Below are 25,347 nucleotides of genomic sequence, written 5' to 3'. Positions count from 1 at the left end.
CTCCCCGCCCCTCACTGCCCCCGTTGACCAGAGAAGGCGGAAGCAGTAGCGGTCCCGGCTGGGGCTGAAGGTCCCGCGGACGCAGCTGCTGCGGCCCTCGGGCTGGGAGTGTGGCGTGGGGGACGCTTGGCCTCGGAGCACGGTGTACGGCGTGCGGCGACCGCCGGAGGAGCCTTCCCCGCCCGCGGCGGCAGCCCTGCGTGCACAGCGGTAAGTCGGTTTCTTCACACTGCGACCCCGGCGGCCGCGGCCTCGTCTCCTGCGGGGACCCACGACCCTGCAACCTGGGTCGCCTCCCGCGGGTCCCGGCGTCCCGCAGGCCCGGGACTCCACCCCCTGGCCCTCATCCCTCCAGTGTCGGACGCCACTCTGGGTCCCCTCGCCGCCCACAGATGGGGCTCTGCCCTCTGTCCCCGCGGGTCCCCCAGGTGCAGGTCGCGCCCCCCTGCTGGCCTGGGACGCGCCGGTCCCTTCCTCGCCTCCTTCCCGCTCACTCCACTCCTGGGCCCACTTCCTCAGCCTTGCTTATCCTCCCCTTCCTAGAAAAGGAAATCGCCTACTGGATTTTCCCGTCCCGCAGAGCTTCTATTAAAAAGCGGAGGGAAAGACCTTGAAATTTCCAACGACTCCCTCTCTCACTATTAGGGGAAAACTATTTTGGGGTTCTCTGTTAAATTCGATAGTGATCCTAAGCAGCAAGTTTAAAAAAAATATTCGGGTGACACGGATGTTTCCCCCCGCCCCTGCACTCTAGCGATTGTTCCAGACGCTGAGTTTGTAAAGCTGTTCCTAGTATTTGGCTTTAGGGGAACTCCAGCTGAGATTTCGGAGCGGCTTGAATGTGAACAGAAAGCACCTTTAAATCCTTAGCTTGGATGGATAAGATTTGCTGGTTTCTCCGAGAGCAGATTACTATCTCGCTACACAGGTCTAGAAACGAGAACAACTTGTTAAATCCGAAGTGTAGGCTTTGTCACTTAGCTGTTGGCATTTTCGTCCCTCCTCTGATACTTGGGAAAGTAAAAGGGCTTTTGTGGGGTTGGAGGTGAAGGGTGCCTTTTAGACCGCCTACATTCAATGAAGGAATGTATTGCCCTTGTAATGGACACGAAAATCATATCCGAGTTTTAACCTGATGCAGTGTATGTGCTCCACAATGCTTCAAAATTATAACCTGATTTTTTTTTCTGTGATGTGTTGAAATCTGGTGGCAATAAATTTTTGTCACTTGCATTGTGTAAGACAGAGGTCCAAAATCCTAGCTTTTTGGAGAGCAAACAGTGCCTCAGAAGGGAAGTGCTCCTTAAATTTGGATTCAAAATTAATTTACACCAATTGAATATTTTGCAGCATCTCTTGGCCATTGTAGCACTTTGCAAGTCTTTGCATTTTAAAAATGGATTTTAAAGAGTTGATACACAGTTCCTGTTAGCAGAGAAGTTTGCTTATTAAGTTTGCTTACACATACTTATTTTTTCTGTATGTGTATGTATGTGTGTGTGCACCTGTGGTAAGCCTATGGAGGTCAGAAGACCACTTAGAGCAATCAGTTCTCTCCTACAATTTGGATCCCATTTGGCTGGGTAGCTAGGGCACCTACTCACTGAGCCATTGCCCCAGCCCCCGTTAATAGAGAATTAAAGGTAAACTGTCAATATTTTGTATGGTTTTGATTTATGAATTACATGTTTACTCATGTATGAATTTCAGTTGATTTAAAATTTATTCATTCAAGACATGGCTTGTTGATTCTTTAACCTCACATTTCTAGCATTAACATCTATCTTTGTCAGTCACCTTTCTCCTCACCCCAAGACATCTAACAGCATTGTCTTTGAATTGTAGTGTATACCTAGACCCTAATTTGTAGATCTAAGCCATGGTTTATAACAGGGCTGATTTCATTACTTATTTATTGTGTAGTTGAAGTTGGCAATAGCTTGGCTTTATCCCACAATATTTTAAGTACCGTCCTAGAGTCCTAACTATAGAAAGGGAATTTCAGTTATGAAGTTATTAATAAATATGATAACAAATGACTTAAAATTTGTTTCATCCCTTCTATTCATATAGAAAGCCCCATAAATAAGTAAAGTCTGTAGGAAATACATATTTTACCAAAGCATGATAACTCTTACTGTAGAGAATCTGGAGCCTGATTTTATAGCAGCTCCTGAAGGGGATCCCTGTGAAACAGAATCAAGTCAAAAAGAATCCCCCCAAAACACAGCATTTTCTGTACACATACTACATTGTCTTCTATTCACCTCTGTAGCAGACTCAAAGCACTTTTTGTTTTTCTCTAAGCATTAATTTAAATAGCTATTCATTGTAGTTAAATTAGCGATGAGATTTTTTTTTCCACTTAAGTTGTTGCAATTATACAAAGTACAGGGAAAAAATACTTAACTTCCCTCAGAAAAAGTGAACACAAAAATACTAAATGATATTCAAATATGCTTGTCTCTAGCTTAATGTTTCCTGTACAGTCTAGTTACTATACTTTGTTTTAATTGTACTACAGTATATGGTTCCATGCCGTAGACGTAGACATTGACAGTGATTGTCTGGAAAAGATTGTTTGGAAGCCATAAAAGCTTCTGTGCTCTTGAAGCATGGAAAGTAATGAAGGAAATTTGTTATTGGATAGATTTTTTTTCCCCCTAATGATAATTGTCTTAGGTACTTTTCTGTTGCTGTGATAGAAACACTGATCAAAGCAACTTATAGAAGGAAGAGTTTATTTGAGCTTACAGTTCCAGGGGAATTAGAGTCCATTACAGCTGGGAGGCATGTTGGCAGAGGTGGCTGGAGTAGAAGCAGAAGCTAAGCACTCACATCTTCAAGTAGGCACAGGAGGCAGCAGGAGGGGAGATCCAGCAAGGCTTAAGTGCTCTCTAAGCCCACCCAGTGATGTGCTTCCTCCAGCATGGCCACACCTCCAAGACCTCCCAAAACAGCACCACAACCTGGAGACAAAATGTCCAAATACTGGGAGCCTATGGGGACATTCTCATTCAGACCACTACAATAACATTTATGATACTTTATACCCTAAGAACCAATACGTATTTATTTGGCAAACCTGTAAGATTAGTTGGGTTGCCCACAGGAGTATGGATAAGTGGTTATTTACAGGAGCATAGACAGCTTACCAGTTGTTACACTACTGAAGAGACCATCCCTCCCCCAGCAACCATTAGCTGACAGTTAAGACCTCAGAGAAGGGTTGTGTCTGTGAGCCCCTCCCCCATCCATGACAGTGTTAAGGAAGGATACTTACATGTGTGTATGTGTGTGTGTGTGTGTGTGTGTGTGTGTGTGTGTGTGAACTCAGGTCCTTTTGGAAGGGTGGCAGCAACTCAGTCTTAAGCACTGAGCCATCTCTCCAACTCCCAAGGAGGAGTCTTGAACCAGGTATTCACAGCTGCTGAGAAAGAGACCCAGAGTGCAGTGGCACTGAGCCATCTCTCCAACTCCCAAGGAGGAGTCTTGAACCAGGTATTCACAGCTGCTGAGAAAGAGACCCAGAGTGCAGTGGCCATGTTATTCCTAGAAGACAACCAGTCCTCTTCATTCCTGCCTCCAATTTTTTCTTTCCACTTATCCAGGTGCATTGTATATATTTTTAAGAGTGCTCACAGTGCCGGGTGAGGTGGCACATGCCTTTAATTCCAGAACTCAGGTGGCAGAGGCAGGTGGACTCTGTGAGATCAAGGCCAGTCTGGTCTACATAGCAAGTTCCAGGCCATCTGGGGCCACAGGAAGACCCTGTCTCCAAAACAATAGAGTACTCACTGTAACGCCTTACAGTACATTCTGACAGTGGAAATCTTTTTAAGGAATTGTTACTGATTAGGTGTGTTTTCTTAGGAACATACAGCTCATAAAAGGTCTCTTTAAACCTGTTGACTTTCAAGTCTTTTGAACTTGACAGGAAGAAGGCAGTTTAGAGACGATACAGAAGCTGAATTCTAAACTGAGCATTTGAGGAGGAAAAGAAGACTTGAGTTCCATCATGTTTGTCTCAATTCTAGCACTTTTAGTATGTGCTGTGCAGCTAAATAACAAATGCTAATTTCTCAGAAGTGGCTTTACCAAGCAAAATAAAGCAGCTAAAGATGTGAATATATCTAATGAACCTTCTCATAGATACTATGGGAGTGAAAATTAGAAAGTCTTCGATAGATGTTAACCAGGATCATGTATCAGCAAACTTTTAAAGTTACTACCCTTTTACCCAGCAATTCTACTTCTAGGAAATGTGCGTATGGAAACAGAGGCAAAAATATCTATGGTAGGGAAAATAAAGGATATAAACCATCATGTGGCATAACTCATTTTTCCTCAAATATGCAGGAGTCCTTATACTCAATCTTAGGCACAGACATGCATGCCTAGTTGTGTTGTGTCACTCTCTCACATTCCTTTCAGTATGAATGAGTCTTTTCTAGGAGTTCACAAGGCTTTGGGAGATAATTTCAATTTTTCAAAACCGTTATATCAAAATTTAAATAAAAGGTGTCAGATCTCTTGATTCTGTGGTGTTCTATCAACCCAGTGTAATAATGCTGGACACCTCTAGCATAATAAAAATGAAGTCTTAAATGGTACTTCATAAATGAGTTTGTCAAAACACAGATGAACATAATTAGTACAAAATGCCCAGGGTCAGGTAGACTTGGGGTCTGATCCCATTGTGTTACTTAATTGGGTTATCTTGAGCAGATTAACCTTTGTAAGCCCCATAGTTTTCATTTTGATAAGTAGGGACAATACTATGTAAAGCTGTATGAAATAACCTATTCTTGCTGCCAGGTACAGTTCTAAGTGTTCTGTGCATATTAACGTATTTAATCCTTAACAGGCTCTCCAGGTGGAACTTACTAACCTCAATTGACGGAGAAGGACATGGGAGCACAGAAGGGTTATGCAGCTTGCCCAAGTCATGTACCAAGTGACCAAAGAAAAGACCTAAGTCCTTTGTCAAATCCTGGCTCCAAGCTCGTCATTACTTCAGAGTATTGCCTTTCCAGCCAGAGCAGTGCCTCCTCTTTTATTTCTCTTTTTAAAGATTTATCTTATTTTTAATTCTGCATGTCTGCTGAATGTGGGTGTTTGGAGGCCAGAGCCGTCAGATCCTCTTGTAGCTGGAAATTACTGGGGTTGTGAATCGCTTGACACGGGTGCTTGCACTCAAACGTGGGTCCCCTTGTGGGTCAACAAGAGCAGTACACTAACTGCTGAACTATCTTTTCAGCTCCCCTCCTTCTCTTTGTAGGTGCTTATTAGATAGTAAAGTCTTTGAGGCAAATAGAAAGGCATCTGCTTGTAGTGGTGAAATGATTGTAAGCACCTGTCTTTTTTTTTTTTTCAATTCAGGGGATTGAACCTAGAGATTCTCACCTGCTAGGCAAGTGCTCTACCACTGAGCTATTTCCCCAGCTCTCTTTTCACTATTTTGAGACAAGGCCTTGAACTCACCTCTTGCCTCAGCCTCCCTAGTAGCTGAGATTATAGACCTGCCCCACAAGGTCCAGCTGAGAACTTGGGTTTTTTTGTTTTTTGTTTTTTGGTTTTTTTTGGTGTGTGTTTTTTTAAAATATGTATGTATTTGTTTGTGTGTGCATGAATGGGTGTGGGCATGCTACAGCATGAATGTAGAGGTCAGAAGACAACATGTGAGAGTTGGTTCCTTTTACCATGTATATTCCCGGGATTGAACTCTGGTGATCAGTCTTGGAGGCAAGCACCTTTACTCACTAAGCCATCTCATTGACCTGATAACTACTGGTTAATCAACTCCATTTGGTGAAATGGCAAATAGAGTTTTTATACAAAAATAGAACAGGCATGGGGGTAATTGTCTGCTATACTATTTACATTCTGCTTCTAGAACTATAGCTTTCATTAGGAATTTTTCTCAGGAATAAGTATCTGGAGACATTATAGGTGTTAGAAGTTGTTTTTAGATGTTAGCATCTCATGCATATAACATAATCTTAGAATTGGAAGGCATCCATCTGCTCATGAAAGCAATAGTTTTCCGTAAGCAAAGAGACCACACGCGTTTTTCCAGTCATTAATAATGAAGCATGGTTATCTGACCTGACTGAAGGCAGAAGGATACAAGCATTTTTTTAAATGCCATCCTTTCTGCGAAGTAGAATGCCCACATTGAGCATTTGGAAATCCACATCACATTTTAGATGTAGAAGAAACAGATCCAAATGGTTAAAGTCACTTACCCATATCATGCATCCAGTAGTGGTGTGTGATCACGTGACTCCCTGCTAACTACTCTTCAGCTCAGAAACCTAAAGGCGCTTCAGCATCGTGATGGAGTTCCTCAGCAGATGCTTAGTAAGCACTTGCTAATCCATGAAAAGAATCTTGCACTAAGTACTGAGGTATGGAAATTACAAGTTCCTGCTCTTAGTCACAGGAAATAGACATAAACAGATATGATAGAGTATTATAATTGAAGTATGTTTACTTTTTTAATCTTATGTCGTCATTCTCCTAAATCATGTACTGTCCTTAAAGAATCTAGCTTTTTTTGTGCTCCAAGTGCTTTGCATGGATGATCATACATAAATATTTTGAAGGAGGGACTCCAATAACTTACTGAGAAATGGTAGTCATGAAGCAAAGCTCAAATCACTTTAAAAGTGATTTTGTAAATAACATTAAAACAGCTAATATGTATGAACTACTAGATGACGTGGATAGATAACTGTAAGATGCATGTGTGCATTCTAAAGTGTCTGGTTTTGTCTTGCTGTGCATACAGGTCAGTTGATAACGAAGCTACTATGAGTCTGCTAAACTGTGAAAACAGCTGTGGGTCCAGCCATTCAGAAAGTGACTGCTGTGCTGCCATGGCCACCTCCTGCAGTGCTGCAGTGAAAGATGACAGTGTGAGTGGATCTGCCAGCACCGGGAACCTCTCGAGCTCCTTTATGGAAGAGATCCAAGGATATGACGTGGAGTTTGACCCTCCCTTGGAAAGCAAGTATGAGTGCCCCATCTGCTTGATGGCATTGCGGGAAGCCGTGCAAACACCGTGTGGCCACAGGTTCTGCAAAGCCTGCATCATCAAATCCATAAGGTATTTAAACTTAAGAAAGAATGGTGCCCTGTGGTCTGCATCCCATATTCCCTATTGGCAACTTGGGTAACCTCTTCAGAGGATGGTGTGATAAGAATAGGAGGTAGGAATTGGCTAGGCAGTTAGGATAAAAAGACCCCAAAGAAAAGTAGCCAGTTTCTTGGCTAAAAGTCAAAATTTCCTTGGGCCTCTTAGCAACATACTCTATTCCAGAGGCCAAAAATGACAAAAGTATTTGGGAGCTCTTATCTAATCCCAAAAAGATTTTAGGGTTACCTATTCAGAGGGGTAATGTTAGTGTAGCAAAAAGCCTCCCCCCCCTTTTAAAAAAAAAAAAATGGAAAGTTGTCAGAAAAAAAGTGATGAGGAACTATGGGAGGTGTTGGAGGGGAGAGAGTGGGCATGGATTTGATCAAAACACCTATATGCATGTATGAAAGTCTCAAAGTTCTTTTTAAAAGTTAAAAAAGAAAAAGAATGGTGTCCTATAACAACCAAATGCACAGAGCGTGGTTACATAAAAAGCAGGCCATTTCAAGAACAGTCTTATGCATAAAAAACTGGGGGAAAAAAAAAAACAGTGGACAGAAAACTGATACAGATTTTTTATTTTATTTTATGTGTATGTGTATGAGTGTTTTGCCTGCATGTATGTAACAGCACCCGCGTTGTATCCCCTGGAACTGGAGTTAACAAATGGTTGTTAACCATGATGTGGGTGCTGGAAATCGAACCCACATCCTCTGGAAGAGCAGCAAGTGCTCTTAACCACTCTCCAGCCATCTCTCCAGCCCTGACAGATTCTTATCCCAGTTCGTACTGTAATATGAAAGATGATTTCTCAGTCTTCCCTGCCCTGACCTTCAGTTAAATAAGAAAGTAAATAGCTACTTTCTAAAGCAGTTGTAATCTAGATTAGGAGGGGATTCTGTGCTTCATGAAAATGATATTTTAAAATGTACCTTGAATTGTGTGCTGGAATATGATAAGCTCAGCCATACGAAGAATGCTGGTTCTTTAGTGATCACATATTCTGCTATTAGCTATGGTGAATTCTGTTACCTGATTTCTGTAAGCACTTGTAAAATGACCAGCATTTTAGTGAAATCATAACTGAAGGCTCTACCCTCATCATCCATCCAGAATCCAGTCCCTTCTTCCTGCCTCCACTGCTACTGACAAGTTCTGTGTCACCAGCAGCTCTAACCTCCCAGCTTTGCTTTCTGCTTTTATTAAAGCAGTCAGAGTGAGCTTGGTCTAGAAGTTAGATGATGTCACCTTGGCTCAGAAGACTGCAGTGCTTATCTGGGAGTAGAAGTCCTTGAAGGCCTGTACAGCAGCCCATGATTCATTTTTCTGCTCTCCGCGGTGCTCACTCGTCTTCCATTTATTTCTGCTTGCTGTTCCTTGCACGCCAAGCATGTTCCTCCTTTGCTGAGTTGCTTTAACTGGGTGCTCTATTTGGAGCATTCTTGCCATAGCTAACCCCTTAATTCCTGTTGTGTCTGAACTATGTTCTCATAGACTCCCTGATTATCCTGTTTATACCACAGCAAGCTCAACACTTCCTGCCCTCCATCCAGATCTTCCTTACTAGGCTGAACTTTTCTGGTTTTCTGTAGCACTTTTCCAACTAAAACAATAAGTTTATTGTCTGCCTACCCCACCAGGGGTTTAGCTCCTTGAGAGCAATATGTTAGGTCTGGTTTTTTTCTTGGTAATTCTCTAGTGCTAGAAACAGTGCCTTACCCTCGGTATGTGCTTAGTATGTAGTTATTTTAATTGAATTATAAGTACATGACAAAAAAAGAAAGATCTGTACTCTGATCAACTAGATCCCTCCTCCTAGGTTTCCATCACCTTCCCATTGGCTATCAGAGTATAAACCCGTCAGTGGATTAATGTGTTGATCAGATCAGTAACCTTGTGTTCCAGTCACTTCCCCATTTCTGAGCGTTAGGGACCAAACTCAAACAATTCCTAAGTAGAGCAAGTCATCTTTGCGCTAGTCACTGGTTATACAATTTTGTCTTAGCTCTTGTACTAACTTTCCAATAAAGTTGAAATTAGAGTAGCCATATTCATACTTGGGACTTGAATTAAGTTACAAGGGAACAGCATGTCTTCAATTTTAAAGGGGAAGAATTATGGTAGCTGTGTAGGGTATTTTTTTCTTTCAGCCTCAACACTGCTGATATTTTGGACCAGACAACTCTTTGTTGTGGCAGAAGCCCTCCATCTGTTAGAATCTTTAGCTGCATGCCTATCCAGTATGTCCACTGGACATTAATAGTTTCATCATCTAGGGGCTAGAGAGATGGCTCAGTGGTTAAGAGCACTGACTGTTCTTGCAGAGGATCCAGGTTCAGATCCTAGTATCCACATGGTGGCTAAAACCTCCTAGTTCCAGGAATCCAGTGCCCTCTCTGACCTCTGCAGGCATTGCATGACATGGGTGCACTCACATACATGCAGGCAGTACACTCATGCACATAAAATAAAAATAATAAACTATTTAAAAAAAAATACTTCATCACCTATCCAAGATGTGAGACCACAGTGTCTCCTGGGGCCTCTGCTTAAGATCACAGCAGAACAGTGTTTAAGGTTCAGTCTTTCTGTGTGTGATTTTATATATATATATATATATATATACCATAGGTTAAAATGGTAGCATATTATGAGTCGTTGATTTCCTATATATAAAAATGTGTACTATTATCAAGTATCTGGTAGCTAGCCAATCTTTACAAATCCCTGTAGCAAAATATTCTTGAAAGTAGGGGACAGTGGTCTGAAAAGGAAACATCCCACACAAGGGGATCTGAGGCTTTGTTCTCTTCAGTTTCCCTCTAAGTTAGAACTGACCACGTACTTTGGCTTTAATGCTGCTAAAGGAACTGCCATAAAATTCCCCATTGATACAGTCATTTAAGGATCAACATGCATCTCAGTCTAATTTCATTTTCTTTTGGAATGAATGCTAAAACTGGATAATGAGTGTAGGTTTACTTAGATAAGCATTACTTAGGTGGGGAAGTATATTTTCAATAGATTTGTTCATGGTTTTCTATGCTTTAAATGTATTTGACAGTTTAGTAACATTATACAATGTTAAACAGGCCCCATAAAGATCTACTATATCTCACTTTGATAAGTTCTGTACTATTTGACAGCAGACACCATTTTTTAGTCATCTTTTTTATCTCCCTTCACAGCAAGCACTGTTAAGGTCATAAGACACTCAGCAAATGTTTGAGTGATTAAGGCTCATTTGGCCTATTTGTCACATTTTGTGTGCTTAGATTGAAACAGCCTCAAAAGTTAAAAAGGTGTGGCAGATGCCCAAGCTTCCTGAAGATGATTTTTTTTCCCCACCACCTTTTTATTTAAATGTAAGATGGGGTGGAAGGAAATTCTGGGAAGGTCAGTATAGAGGCCCTTTAACTCTCTTGTTGTGTTGCACCCAAGATACACAAATGCAGTAAATCGTTTGTTGTCCAGGTGCTGGAGTGTCATAGTGAGTATTTCAAAGCTTTGAAATGAGGCCTCAGAGGGGTGCTGCTAATTGGTTCAGTTTTGCTTGCAACTAAGCACTGAGCTGTAGACATCCACTGATACTGTGAGAAGTTTGATCTGTCTTACTAGTAGACTGTGTAAGCACTGTAGAGTCGGCCAGCTAGACTGCCAGAATTCCCATTCCTAACCTTCATTTTTATGACAGACTATGATTTTATTTATTCTCTCCCTCATTTTTTAGCTGGAATCTGTCCCACAATCTACACTCTTTGTTTTTGATAGGGAACCAGTATGTTGCTATTTTATACTCATTTCATAAGTGAATTCATAAACTATACATTATACCTATCATTTTGGTGTTATTATGCAAAATGAGCTGAACTATTTTATGCCGTGAACTGGAGCAAGTTTTCCAATGTGAATGCTTCAGTCTACTCACTATAGTGTACCCTGTTTCTTCTAGGGATGCGGGTCACAAATGCCCGGTTGACAATGAAATACTGCTGGAAAATCAACTGTTTCCTGACAATTTTGCAAAGCGAGAGATTCTTTCTCTGACGGTAAAGTGCCCAAATGAAGGCTGTTTACACAAGATGGAGCTGAGGCATCTGGAGGTAAGTTGTTTTCTAGCTGTCAGCATGTATGAATTCCTAGAGATTAAGGACTTTGCTCTATTTATCTGTGGATTGTTGTATCTACCATATCAGAATTAACTAACAAATTCTTACTACTAACCTCCTGATTATTAAATATTAAAAGCAATTAGAGGGGCTGGTGAGATGGCTCAGCAGTTAAGAACACTGGTTGTTCTTGCAGAAGACCCAGGTTCAAATCCTAGCACCTACATGGCAGCTAACAACTGTCCATAACTCCTGTTCTAGGGGATCCAACAGCCTCTTCTGACCTCCGTGGGCATTGCATGACACAGGTGCACTTACCTACATGCAGGCAATACATGCATACACATAAAATAAAAATAATAAATAAAAATTTTTTTTGGTCTTTTTGAGACAGGGTCTCCTGTAGCCCCAGCTGTTCTGGAACTCACTGTGTAGACCAGGCTGGCCTTGAACTCACAGAGATCCGCTTGCCTTGCCTCCCGAGTGCTAAGATTAAAGGTGTGCGCCACCACGCCCGGCTAAATCAATTTTTCTTTAAAAAGCAATTAGAATGTTTTTTAATCTGCCTTGGCTTTGTCCCAGCAATAAAAATAAACTAGTGTTTTTAGAAGTCTTCCAAGTAAGCACTATCTATAGTAAAATTGATGACCTTTTTAAGTGAATTACATTTTAATCTCATAACTTCATTTTTCTCATTTTGAAATAACTCCTGTGACCATCATCTTTGTGCCCTCATCAGATTTTCTCTTTTTCTAAATTGTATATTGTATTATTTGCTAAATATCCATATAGTTTAAAATTAACTGAAGTAATCAGATAAAATAATTCTAAGTTAAATCAATTCTGGGGCTGGAGAGATGATGGTTCAGTGGTTAAGAGTACTTGCTGCTCTTGTAGAGGACGTGGTTTGGTTCCCAGAACCCACATGGTGGCTCATAGCCACCAGCAGCTCTAGTTCCAGGCGGGGTTAGCAAACTCCTCCTTCTGGACTCCACAGGCACAAGCATGTACATGTACCAAAACACTCATAACCTGTAAAATAAAAATAAACTTTTTTTAAAATCATTTCTTTAGTGATTTTTTTTTCCAGGAATCGAATATGGGTAATAATTCTGTTTAAATGTTTATAACAGATTTTCAGTCTTCCCCTTTTACTTCCTCTTCTTTTTAAAGATTTCTTTTTATTTAAATGTATATGTGAGAGTGTATGCCATGTGTGTCCAGGTGCCCACAGAGGCCAGAAGAAGTTGTTGGATTCCCCTGTGAGCTGCCTAACATGGGTGCTGGAAACAGAACTCTGGTTCTCTGGAAGAGCAGCAAGTGCTCTTAATCTCTGAGCCTTCTCTCTACCTTCTCCTTAACCCTAAACTTGGAATCTACAACTCTTACTTCAGACTTAAGTAAGGCCTTCCTGTTGTGTACAGTTGGAGCATGTAGGCTCAGTCACTGTTCTGTTTGATTTCTATTGCTGTGATAAAACACTCTGACCAAAGCAGCTTAGGACAGGAAAAGGGTTCATTTGGCTTACATTTCCAGATCACAGTCCATCATTGAGGGAAATCAGAGCAGGAACCCAGACAGACACTGAAAGAACACTGCTTGCCAGCTCATGCACAGGTCTATGCTTATCTAGCTTTCTTACATAGCCCAGAACCACTTGCCCAGTGAATAGTGCTGCCTACAGTGGGCGGGGCCTTCTTACACCAATTAACAATCAAGACAGTCCTCCACAGGTTGTAACCACAGGCCAGTCTGATCTGGGCAATCATTCAGTCAAGACTCCCTTCTCAAGTGACTCTAGGCTGTGTCAAGTTGACAGTTAAAGTTAACTGTCACCAATTCTATACAAAGAACATTGTATTTTTTAAAAAAATATTTAGAAAACTTTTTTTAGGGTTCTTAAATACTAATCAATTATTTTTGCTCTATTACAGGATCATCAAGCACATTGTGAATTTGCTCTTATGAATTGTCCCCAGTGCCAGCGTCCCTTTCAGAAGTGCCAATTTAATGTTCACATTATTGAAGATTGTCCCAGGAGACAGGTTTCTTGTGTAAACTGTGCTGTATCCATGGCATTTGAAGATAAAGAGGCATGTGCTAACTCAGATTTGTTCATTCTATTTTAAGTACATATTTGAGGGTGTTGACATTAGATAAGGACATGACTGCCAAAGTGAATTCCATTATCAGTTTTTTAAAGCTTAATTTTTAAGAAAGAAATGAAGTTTCAGTGAACCCCTTGTCAGTAAGTGTGGGGTTTATATTTGCATATCTGTAGAATGCATGCTAAACTAGTTTCTACTCATGTAGATCCAAAAGTAGCACAAGCTCCTGGGAAAGGTATCTACTGGTTGACTTTCCTGTCCATGAATTTTAATGACCAGTGTGATTGCAGACAGACAAGTAGTACAGTGACACATAAGATTTATGCAGTTATTTACAAATGACAGTGAGCTGATGCATCTGTAATCTAGCTCCGTGTGTGCTCCGTTGGTGATAATTTGTTGTGCTGTATTCATTTTTCAGTGTATATATTTTACTTCAATTAAAAAGTTCATCTTTTATTTTGGGGGGGCAGGAGGGTGTTTTTTTCAGACAGGTTCTTCCTGCCTCCCCAGGCTGGCCTCCATCTCAGAGTACCATCTGCCTCTGCCTCCAGAGTGCTGGGATTAGATTAAAGATGTGTGCTCTATGCCCAGCAAAAAATTAATCTTTAAGAAACTATGGTCGCTGGCAGCATCACTATGGTAGAGCAGTTGTTTCCCTCCGGAAACAGGGACTAAAGAGGCCAGGTAGCTTTGTCCACATTGGCAGTGTTGGAACTGACACTGAATCCTGTTCTTTGTACTCTTTACTAAAATAACTTGCATGTAACAACTAATACTTAGTTGTTTTCTTAAACTTTAATTCTTCTAAATTTGTTGCTTAAGAGATCAAGCATTTTATATTTAGTATGTTGATAAAATATTCCAAAAAATTCAGCTAACTTACTAACAATAAAAATGTAGATGTTTCAGTCATAATTGAAGTAAATTGATACCTTTCTCAACGTGAGTAAATTAGATGAACTAAAGAAAAAGGTTAATTATTTTTTAGCATATCAGTTAGACTAAAGTTACTGTGTTCTAGAAAATAGTGCTCACCTTTCTGGGTGTATAAAAACTTAGGCACTGGCATCTCATGCCCTAGTGTGTTTTCTCTTTAACCTACTGGCAAGAGGTATAATTAATTTGTGCTACTGCTGCTGAAAACATCTTCATTGCCTCCTAGAAGTGTAACATCAACAAATGATGCCCGGGCTAGTCGCAGGTAGTCTGCATAGGGTTAAAAAGGGATTTTAACTCTGATTTGCATGCTGCTGTATTCTTTAAAAGGGCCTAAATGCCAAATCTCATTACACTAGCAAGGGAGAGAAATTGGCCTCTATGTAGTCTCTCATTTTGACTTTATGCAAACCAATGTCTTTCATTTGCTCATGGTGGAAAAATTACTTTCTACAAAGAGTAGATTTTTTACTTTTTCACTTTTTCTCATGTATTTCTTAATTCTCATAAAATTTAGATCCATGATCAGAACTGTCCTTTGGCAAATGTCATCTGTGAATATTGCAATACCATCCTCATTAGAGAACAGGTATGAATCTCTTGCAAATTATTATTTCCTTAAGAGCTTAAAGTTTCCATTTTGTTTTGGTTTGGATTTGGGTTTAGGTTTTTGGAACCCCAGGTGGCCTAGAACTTGCTATGTAGATCAGGCTGGCGCAGAGGTCTGCGTGCTGAGTGCTGAGATTAAAGGCCCAGCTAGTTTTTGTTTTTTAATTGAAAATTTAAATCAATAAGGCAAAATCAGTACATGTTGAGGAAATGTTAGAGCTGTACAAGAAAATTTTCATATAAATTAATATAATTAGTAAATATTTCAAAAGATTAAAACCTCCAGTATTTTTAGGTGTTTAAAATTTCCAAGTCATTAGCATATTATCTATGCTAATACCTATGTGTATTTATAAAAATTCCATTAACTGGGGATGTAAAAATTCAGGAGTAGAGCACTTGCCTAGTAAAACCCAAGACCTTGAGTTTGATCCCTGCACCACAAAATAAATAAAAAAAAAAAATAAATAAATAAATAAACAAACAAACAAACAAATCTGAACCAAAGCAGGTCATTTTAAGATAAAAACAATTGAAAGTCAGGGTCCTCACTTAAGGAAAGAAAAAACTTGGAAAAAACTTGATGGTCTTGGCTGTCCAGAGACTGGCTGAGAGAATATGGAGATAAAAGAAAGCAAATCTAGGGGCTGGAGAGATGGCTCAGCAGTTGAGAGCACTGACTGCTCTTGCGGAGGACCTGGGTTTGATTCCCAGCACGCACATGGCGGCTACGAACCGTCCTTAACTCCAGTTCCAGGGGAATCCAACGCCCTCTTCTGACTTCTGTAGTGTTGCACAACATGGGTACACTCACATACGTGTAGGCAATACACTCATACACATGGAATGAAAATAATAAAATACTCTTAAAAAGAAAGCAAATCTATTACATAGCAGATTATTTGGAGTGATAGCTCCTAAGGCATACAAGAATGTTTGAGATTTCAGGTCCTGTAGCCTCCCCCCTAGAGTAGTGGTGGGCATCATCAGAGGTAGTAGTTACAGGAAAAAGGTTACTTTTCATTAGTGGGCAAAGGAAAATTCCATCTGATTGCTATCTGAGGGCATTTGGAAAGTTTACCCACAAAATATAAATATTAGTCACTTAATGTGTATGTGCCCATGAAGTCTGTAAGTGCAGAAACCATTGATTACCTTACTTAGTCAAAGCAGCAAAACTTGTCACTTGACTAAATTTTTCCATGTGTCTGTTTAACAAAGTAATGTTTTTCCAACAAGGTGCTAAACTTTTACTTACGAAGTCCCACCTCCCTGCTTTTCTTTTTTGTATTCTTCAATAGTTAAAGGAAGCTATGCTGCACACTTAAAACTCAGATAAAATTAAAGTATAATGCAGACAAAAACCATAGAAGCATCAGAAAAACCAGAATTCGATCCTGTGTTATTAACTTAATCTTTGAGCTTGCAACCATGGCTAAATTCAATTTCTAGAGAAAATCAGGCACTACTTTCACTTGGCTTCTGTCCTTCCTCCTTTTCTCTTCCTCCTCCCCTTGCACTTTGTTTCCTTTCTTTTCATTTTCTTTCTCACTGTGGCCTCACACCCCAAAGCTTCATACATGCTAGGCCAGTGTACCAGTGTGCTGCCTACCCAGCCCCTTGGCATCACTTTAAAAATAATGATTTTCTTAAGTGGATCTCACCTCAAAGAAGGTATCTTTGAACCCCCAAATCAGAGGCTGCAATTTTCTTTAGTAGAACTGTATCAGTGTGTTTGAACTACCTTCTGACACCTGAGTTCCCCACTAGAGCCAAAATTAGCCAGGATTACAAAAGGTAAGATGATTAATGAAAGGTTGTCATGTCCCTTATTAAATGGCTTAGAAAGAGCATTAGGTTTGCAGCATTGTTGGGGATGTTTTCTTAAAAATACCACTAGAGGGTGCCAGTTTCCTGCAATAGAAACAAACTTATTTTATGAAATGAATTTTAGTGAATTGGGGGATGATATTGTGAGATGTTCTTTCTGAATTGTGAAGAAGCCATAGGAAATACATAGTTTTGCTTAGGCATAAGGTAAATGTCTTTTTAGTAGTATCATCAAACTAGAGTATGATTTGCAAGGGAAACACTTTTCAGTCTTTGTGTTGATTTTCAGATGCCTAATCATTATGATCTGGACTGCCCAACTGCCCCAATCCCTTGCACATTCAGTACTTTTGGCTGTCATGAAGAAGTAAGTTTTCTTTGAATTCTTGAATATAAATTTTTTTAAATCTCAGTTATATGATTTAATGGAGAATACCAGCAAGTTTAAGTGTAAATTTTTATAAAGCATTTATACACTGTTGATGTAAATTAAAATAAATATTGATGCTATGAGCACATACTTAGCAGTGGAGGAGGATGCATTTAGAATGACTATTGGTTTCTGGCCGTAGTCCCTTGGGTAAGTAGGGAAGGACCATTCAAAAAGAGTGGACATGGAAAGAGCTATAGAGGTGGAAGCTTTTTAAAAAAGAAAAGAAAAAGGGGGTTTTAATGGTATTGAGTTGCAGGTATGAGTTTGCTCACCCAGCTACAAAACATCCAGGTGAAAAAGACCTTGTATGTGGTCTTAAGTGCCAAAGAGAAACCGAGGCTTTGAATACTGGTATGGGAGAATAAATTGTGGAAGGGGTATAACAGTCATATTATGTGTATTATTGAAAAGAGAAGTGAGCCAAGGAAAGAGACCTGAGTAGACACTATTAGGAAGAAGGGACTCAGAAAAGGAGAAAGTCCTGTGAGAAAGTACTGCTATGATCTCTCCAGCTAGCTTCCAGAGGAATCATGAGTATGAGATGTCTAGCGTAGCACATTGTGTGTGCTTCTTTCCCAAGTGTATGGTTACACGTTTGTGCTTCTGCTAAACTTCTGCTACACTAATAAAATTTATTTTTATTTTATGTTGCCTGCATATGTGTAAGCACATCATGTGTATGCACTGCCTGTGGAGACCAGAAGAAGCATTGGACCCCCTGGAACTGTACTTAGAGGCATTTAGCCACCATATGGGTGCTGGGAACTGAACCTGGGTCCTTTGCAAGAGCAGTCAGTGCTCTTAACCACTGAGCCATCTCTCCAGCCCCTATAAGTTAACTTTTTAAAAGTATAGCAGAAGGGATGGAAAAATGGCTCAGTGGTTAAGAACACTGGCTGCTCTTGCAGAAGACCCAGGTTCAGTTGCCAGCACCAACATGGCAGCTAACAACTGTCCTTAACTCCAGTTCCAGGGGGATCCAACACCCTCTTCTGACCTCCAAGGGCACTGCACCACACAGGTACACTTATGTACATGCACACAATACATACATATAAAATTTAAATTAATCAAAAAAGTGGCTTAGCCGTCAAGAGCACTGGGTGTTCTTGCAGAAGACCTGGGTTTGAATCCCAGCACCCACATGGCAGCTGACAACCGTCCGTAGCTCCAGTTCCAGGGGATCTGATGCCCTCTTCTGTCCTGCAGGCACAGCATGACACAGGTACACTTACACACATGCAGGCATAACACTCATACATATTTAAAAAAGTAAAACATAATAGTAAATTTTATGCTTAAATTTTGTGGAAAAATTCTGTATTGTATGCATAGAGAAAAGGATTTGAAAGAAGTACATCAGAGTATTAATAGAGACAGAATAGATAACCTGTTTTCTTTCTAATCGCCTAGATATTCTATTTTTCTATAATATACATGATTTTGTTTTATAGTTATATGATTACTTTTCATAGAAAATTCAGGATTTTTTTATGACCTTAGTATAGAGACAGCAAAAATTCCAATTTGCGTTAGATTGGTGTTATAAATGAGGAGTTTAGGGACATGACAGGTAGGCCACCTGTGGTCTTAAGGGAAAAGGGAGAAAATGGTATTGACTGGAGAGAAGCATATGATCTGTAGAAAGGTTTGCCCCCTTTTTTTTTCTAATGCAAAGAATTTGATAACTATATTCCCTAAGGGGGGAAGTTGGAGGAAGAATGTGTTTGAAGATGAAGAAGAGAGAATAACTGAATGAGACTTCTGATGTGGAGAAAAGACAAGGGAGATCTGTCTGAGTCAGCAAAGAAGGATAGGTATACATGCAGGTGCTTTTATAGGTCCAAGGAAATTTTACCAGACTGAAAGCTGGGAGCGTTCATCTCGTAGGCCCAGTTCTTTAGTGAAGAGGCAGGATTATCTCGTTACATCAGGTCTGATATCAACACAGGGAAGCTATCAAGGATGGAGGTTTTGGAGAGATGACTCAGTACTTGGTAAGAGCACTTGGTTGCTCTTCCAGAGGACCTAAGTTTGGTTCCTACACCCACATTGGCAGCCTAAAACTCCAACTACAGGGGCTCAACCCCATGCCTTCTTCTGGCCTCCACAGGCACCTACACTCACATGCACATACACACACAACTAAAAATCTTTTTTTAAAAAGATGGAGAAGGAGCAGTGATGCTGCTTTTAAAACCTCTTGTGTGGCCAGGTCCTTTTCTCATCCACAGTGTCTGCTACAAACCTAAGACTTGTACTTGGTTTTCAGATGCAGAGGAATCACTTGGCACGGCACTTGCAAGAGAATACACAGTTGCACATGAGAATGTTGGCCCAAGCTGTTCAGAATTTAAACCTTGCTTTGCTTCCATGTGATGCTTCCTCTCTGCCCCGGGGATATCGCCCAGAGGACCCAAATTATGAAGAAACCATCCAACAGTTGGAGGGTCGCCTTGTAAGACAGGACCACCAAATCCGGGAGCTCACTGCTAAAATGGAAACTCAGAGCATGTATGTAAGTGAGCTCAAACGAACTCTTCGAACACTTGAGGAAAAAGTTGCTGAAGTGGAAGCACAACAGTGCAATGGGATTTACATTTGGAAGATTGGCAACTTTGGGATGCACTTGAAATCACAAGAGGAGGAAAAACCTGTTGTCATTCATAGTCCTGGATTCTACACAGGCAAACCTGGGTACAAACTGTGCATGCGCCTGCACCTTCAGCTACCAACAGCTCAGCGCTGTGCAAACTATATATCCCTTTTTGTTCACACAATGCAGGGAGACTATGACAGCCACCTCCCTTGGCCCTTCCAGGGCACAATACGCCTTACAATTCTTGATCAGTCTGAAGCAGCAATAAGGCAAAACCATGAAGAGGTAATGGATGCGAAACCAGAGCTGCTTGCCTTCCAACGGCCCACAATCCCACGGAACCCCAAAGGTTTTGGCTATGTAACGTTTATGCACCTGGAAGCCTTAAGACAGGGAACCTTCATTAAGGATGATACATTATTAGTGCGTTGTGAAGTCTCTACCCGCTTTGACATGGGTGGCCTTCGGAAGGAGGGTTTCCAGCCACGAAGTACTGATGCAGGGGTGTAGCATCCACTTATTTTCATTAGCAGACAGCAAACTGTATGGAGAAAAATGGTGCCTTTCCTTGCCTGGTCCCAGTAATAATATTCAAAAAAGCAGTAGGAGAGATGTGATTCCTACCAGCAAATGCCCTTATTGAGGTCGCTTAACCCCTTCTTACTGTTACACATATCAGAGGCAGTTTTTCTTAAGAATCTACATGTCCTATGTGTTTTCAGAAATTTGGCATTTGAGGGGCCAGATACCACAACAGCTGTTTTATCAGTTACTGTACCTCTTTGCCATACTTCCATGGGCTTTTGCTTCAGTGTGTTTTATTCTCAGAAAGCCCAGAGTTGGATTACTAAAGCTCAGTCTTTTAATAATAATGGACTCCTTAAAAATGCTAGGCTGTTTTTATAGTATTTGCTGTAATGTATTAAACATGAGAATCACTACTGCCTTGTGTTAGTGCCATCAAGAAGAGTTACTGTCGAGTTCTCATTTTATTTGACCTCCTATGGATTTCTGAGGATTTGAACCATAATCCTTATAAAGCTTCAGTTCTCATTTACCCCCTTTCCCTGGTGTTAACTAAGGATATTCAGGGACTAGTGTAAACTCTTATTTAGTATAAACAGTGACTGTTGAGCACTAAGTGTTTCTGACTCCCCTATGTATTTTGAAGTTCCAAGCAGCAGCTTCTCCAGTTTGTAAAACTGATGTGGATACTAACTGTTGAATGTTACCACCCATGTAACCTTTTCTGTGTTCAATGCAGTGTGATTTCCACGGCCCTGTATATGTCTTCTGTTGCTTACAAACGCAGAATCACCACCATCAAAATTAAAAGTGATTCAACTTGGGGCTGGAGAGATGGCTCAGGGGGTAAGAGCACTGGCTGCTCTTGCCAAGGTTTGGTTCCCACATGGCAACTAAAAACTGTAACTCCAGTTCCAGGGGATCTGATGCCCTGTTCTGGGCTCCACAGGCATTGTTTGCATGTGGTACACTTACATACATGCAGGCAAAACATTTGTATACATTGAAAAAAAAAAAGTGATTCAGTTTGTCAACCTTAATGGTTTCTTATTGGTGACAACAGAAACCCTTAAGAAATTCCTAATAACAGAATTCTGTAAAGTTTGGATGGTTGTTGGACATCCAAGAGAGGTCACTAAACTAGGGTTGGAAGTCAATGGTGGTATCACTACTCAGTTTGCATGGTTACCTTAGTCCAGTTCCCTTCAGGTTCTGAACAGATTCTGTGGAATGTACTGAAGTGGCCAAAGGTCTCTATCACGGAAAGGTGATTTTGTTTTGTTTGTATTTGCTAACAGCCTGTACATATAAAATAATTGCAGATTCTAGTTCTCAGGGAGTCCTACAAGTAGCTATAATATTTGTAAGGAACCAAAGAGGCTCTGTCTACTGCTGTTTACACAAGAATGTTTAGAGTTTCTGGTAATAAGAAAAGATATTTTCTCTCTCAGGAGGCCAGAGCAGAGCTGACCAGTGTTCAGGTTTGCCCTACTTTCAAGAGGAAGAGCAAGGACCTGGTATGGGAAGGAGTCTAGCTTTCAGTCGCAGCCATCCCCAGCAAGTGTCAGTTTGACCGGTTCCTTTAGTTATTTTTCCCTCTTTGCTCCCATTTCACCCTTAAAGGTGAAGCAAAGACTTTGCTTCCCTGCCCCATACCAGTACCACAGGCTGGTCACTGGTGACCAGTCGCTGCTTGTCCAGGCAGCTCCCGTGAGGCACCTACCTATGGAATCCTCATCGCTGCTGTTCCTGTGATTGTTTCCTAGTGGGTAAGTAAATGGGGAGTTCCAGTGAAAAAGCAAGCAATAGTTATTTTTGTATTTACATAGAAAAAGCCCAAGGAAAATGTACTAAATTATTTGAGGGCTTATTTCTTTATGCATTCTTAATTTTTTTACAGTTTCTGTAAGCATGCATTTTTAACAGAAGAAAATGGTCACCACAAACAGGCTCCCCTTCCCTGACCCCTCTTGAAAAAGGAAATAGCATTTAAAAGCTTCCTGGTTAGATTTCTATTAAAAACTTGTCTGTATTAGGTACTAAGGGTAGTCATTTCCTTCCTTGGTTATGGCTTCTGGGTCGGGGGAGAGGGAGTAGGTAAACTCGGCATCTTTAAAAAAAAGTTTTTTGCCTAACTTGAATTTTTCCCAACTTCAAGTTTCTCTTATTTATAAAGTGAGTTGGACTATGTTTCTGTGATCGGTTCCCAACCTTCAACCATAAAATCCTGTCTTGGGAAGTCACATGCTAACCAGCAGAGCATTGGCAGTAGCCGTAGGAGTAGTAGCTACCTCTGCTGACACTGGGTTCCTTGGATCATCAGCTGAAGCACATCTTAAGTACTGTAACTCCCAGCATTTTGCACTTTCTGATAAATTGGTTGTTATATGCTAATCATTCACTGTGAAAGCAGGGTAAAAAGAATCAAGCTGCCATTCAAAGACGTCTCTTAAGATCAGCTCAGAATCAAGTCTTAACCGTTTAGAAAGCTGGTTTCTTTATGTGTTTTTACTCTTCTACCCTTCCTAGCATTCATTCACTCGGTTGGTCTACAAGCATCTGGGTTGTGTTTAGATTTTGTTCACCATCTTTTATCAGATCTGTCTTTTGTTACCAGTCTAGAACATTGTTATTTTTTGTTTCTTTTTCCTCAGATGTCCAACTTAGTGTTGTGAGATTTTTTTTTTCCTCCAAATCAAACGTTTTGCTACTAGAAATCAAGTCAGATAATAGTCATAGTTTGGGAATTGATCACTGTCCTTTGGCTGATTCCACAGTGACTTTCTAGCTGTGCACTGGCATTATTCAACTTGCAGCTAGAGAATGAGGAGTAGGAAAAAGTGAGTTAGAACACCTGGAGTGTTTTCTCCCCTCATAAAAGTCATTACTAATAGAGGTATTGGATGGCTTCTACCAATTGAATTCTGTGACTGGTACAAAGTTCTCTTTCCTGGAAATATGAAGCAAACCAAGAATACCTTGTGAATTTGGCATTCAATTAGAAACACTCTCTTTACAGAAAAGTTGCTTGTTACTCCTTTATCCAGATTCCTTAATCTCTTGTGACCAGAAAATACTATTCACTTAAGGGGTTTTTTAACTTAAGACTTTGAAGTATTTGTATTCTGTCCTAACCCAGTTCTTTTTTTGACTTGCCTTAGATTCTGTTCATTGTTGTATATAAAATGCGATTACTTTTGTGTAAGGGGGTGGTGATACTAACTTTCCTGGACACCTTAAGGAAATGAATGGGGAGCAGTAAAGCATTGTATTTGTCTATTGAACTGCTCTTTCAGTTACAGGGGCTCATGGTCGCTGTCATGTGTTTCAAAGTTGCTGTGAATCTGACTATGCCGTGGCTTGGTGCCTCTGAATTCCCAGGATCCAGAAAGATAAAACCAGATGTAATCAGTCTCAGCAGATTAGTACTTGGTTATAGCCAAAGACAAGCACTTGCAAGGACATAACCTAGTTGTCTCTCAAAATGTCACTTATGTCTTGAATATTTTAAATTTCCCCTTTCCTCACCTCTCACCCCTGAGGAGAAAATTCAGGTTAATATAAAATAAGACCAGAAAATAATTCTAGTTGAAAACACCTTGTGGGGTTTCCTGCCCAACAGCATCCCAGAAAAGGCAGCTTCCTCAGCCTCCTGGAAGCACCGAGCAACGCCAGTCCTGTGCAGACTCCAGGAAAAGGTAGCAAGAATGCACACAGACACCTTGTTCTGGTCACTGCTGGGTCCACTGATCTCACACTGTGGCGCACAGTATAACCACACCTCAGGAAAGCCTGGGTGGGAACTGACCAGTTGCTGGGTAGCCTACTTGTCATATGTCTTAAGTTGGTAAAGTAAATGTTCTTTTTTTATGCTTTTCCCCCAGTACTTCATCATGACAGTTCTCAAACATTCAGGAAGGTTTAAAGCCTAGTGAACATCTACCGTCTAGAATATGCAGCATTTTGTTACATTTGCTTTAACTTTTCATATTACTTTTAATGAGACTTCAAGTTTAGTTTCACTTAAGACTTACCAGTCCTGAAATAATCAAACAACTTTAATGGAAATGCCTTAAATTCTGTGGGGAAACTTGTGATACTTTTGTGATAGCTCCAATTGTAGCCCTCATTTTAAGCTAATTTAAAACTTTTGTATGAGTGTTAATGCTTAATTGTTATTTATTTGCCTGTAGAAGTATTTTTCCTAAAGGGATTATTTGAAAGTCCTTGGTCAGTTAGAATATTCAGATGTTATTTTCTTACTTGATAAAATACCGAGTTAATTTCCCTGGTAAGAATATTAATTTGGGTGGAGAGATGGCTCAGCGGTTAAGAACACTGGCTGTTCTTACAGAAGACCCAGGTTCAAATCCCAGCACCCACATGTCAGCTAACAACTGTCTGTAACTCCAGTTCCAGGGGATCCTACAGCCTCTTCTGTCCTCTGCAGGCATTGCACGACACGGGTGCACTTACCTACATGCATGCAATACATGCATACACATAAAATAATGAAATATTTTTTAAAAATATAATTTGGGGCCGATTTTGCATATACAAGTTTCCATTATTATGTTCTGGGTACTGAAGATGTGTGATTTAGCATATAGACCACTAAATTAGGAGCCAAGATATGGAGTTTGCTCCTGACCATGTACATTGTTTTATTGCAACAGTTGATGTGCCTGTGAAGTAGAAACTAGAATTTGAAATTAGATATTATGGAGTGTGCAGCATTATTAATGATTAGATCTATTTATGATGGTATTTTATGGACCTAGGGAGGCTGCTTATAATTCTGTAACTATGACAAACTGGAATGAAATCTGACTTGAAAACATGCAGTGGTCAAAGGGTCGGAAAGTCGACTGTGCTTGGAATTCTGTGGCCATGGAATTCGTAAGTGGTCTTTCTAATGCTTTTGGACTCATTGGGATTATGTACTGTACAAGAGATGAAATGTGAAGATGCAGGGGCAGGTGGCAGTAAACAGAAGCAGTTCAGTAGAAGAGCAAGTCTGTTGGCAGACAGATTAATTGTCCAGATGCACTAAC

General features: G+C 40.4%; 1 protein-coding gene across 1 annotated transcript; it reads left to right on the top strand.

The window, feature by feature from the left end:
* Window positions 1-23,974, top strand: Traf6 (TNF receptor associated factor 6). Its single transcript, XM_008852386.3, has 7 exons — window positions 1-210; window positions 6,794-7,111; window positions 11,094-11,244; window positions 13,185-13,343; window positions 14,815-14,886; window positions 17,026-17,103; window positions 19,442-23,974. The coding sequence occupies exons 2-7, from the start codon at window positions 6,816-6,818 to the stop codon at window positions 20,276-20,278; spliced, it is 1,593 nt and encodes a 530-aa protein (XP_008850608.1). The 5' UTR covers window positions 1-210; window positions 6,794-6,815; the 3' UTR covers window positions 20,279-23,974.
* Window positions 23,975-25,347: the final 1,373 nt, after the last annotated feature.

This window comes from Nannospalax galili, unplaced genomic scaffold (genome assembly GCF_000622305.1).
Source record: "Nannospalax galili isolate Female #2095 unplaced genomic scaffold, S.galili_v1.0 scaffold126, whole genome shotgun sequence".
Lineage (NCBI taxonomy): Eukaryota > Metazoa > Chordata > Mammalia > Rodentia > Spalacidae > Nannospalax > Nannospalax galili.
This window is presented reverse-complemented; position numbering and strand designations above follow the sequence as displayed.

What these genes read in the sequence shown, in the direction of transcription:
- Traf6 (XM_008852386.3), top strand. Translation starts at nt 6,816, where the DNA reads ATGAGTCTGCTAAACTGTGAAAACAGCTGTGGGTCCAGCCATTCAGAA. An exon ending in TGGAGCTGAGGCATCTGGAG is followed by an intron (nt 11,245 to 13,184) that starts GTAAGTTGTTTT and finishes GCTCTATTACAG; the next exon opens with GATCATCAAGCACATTGTGA. An exon ending in CTTTTGGCTGTCATGAAGAA is followed by an intron (nt 17,104 to 19,441) that starts GTAAGTTTTCTT and finishes CTTGGTTTTCAG; the next exon opens with ATGCAGAGGAATCACTTGGC.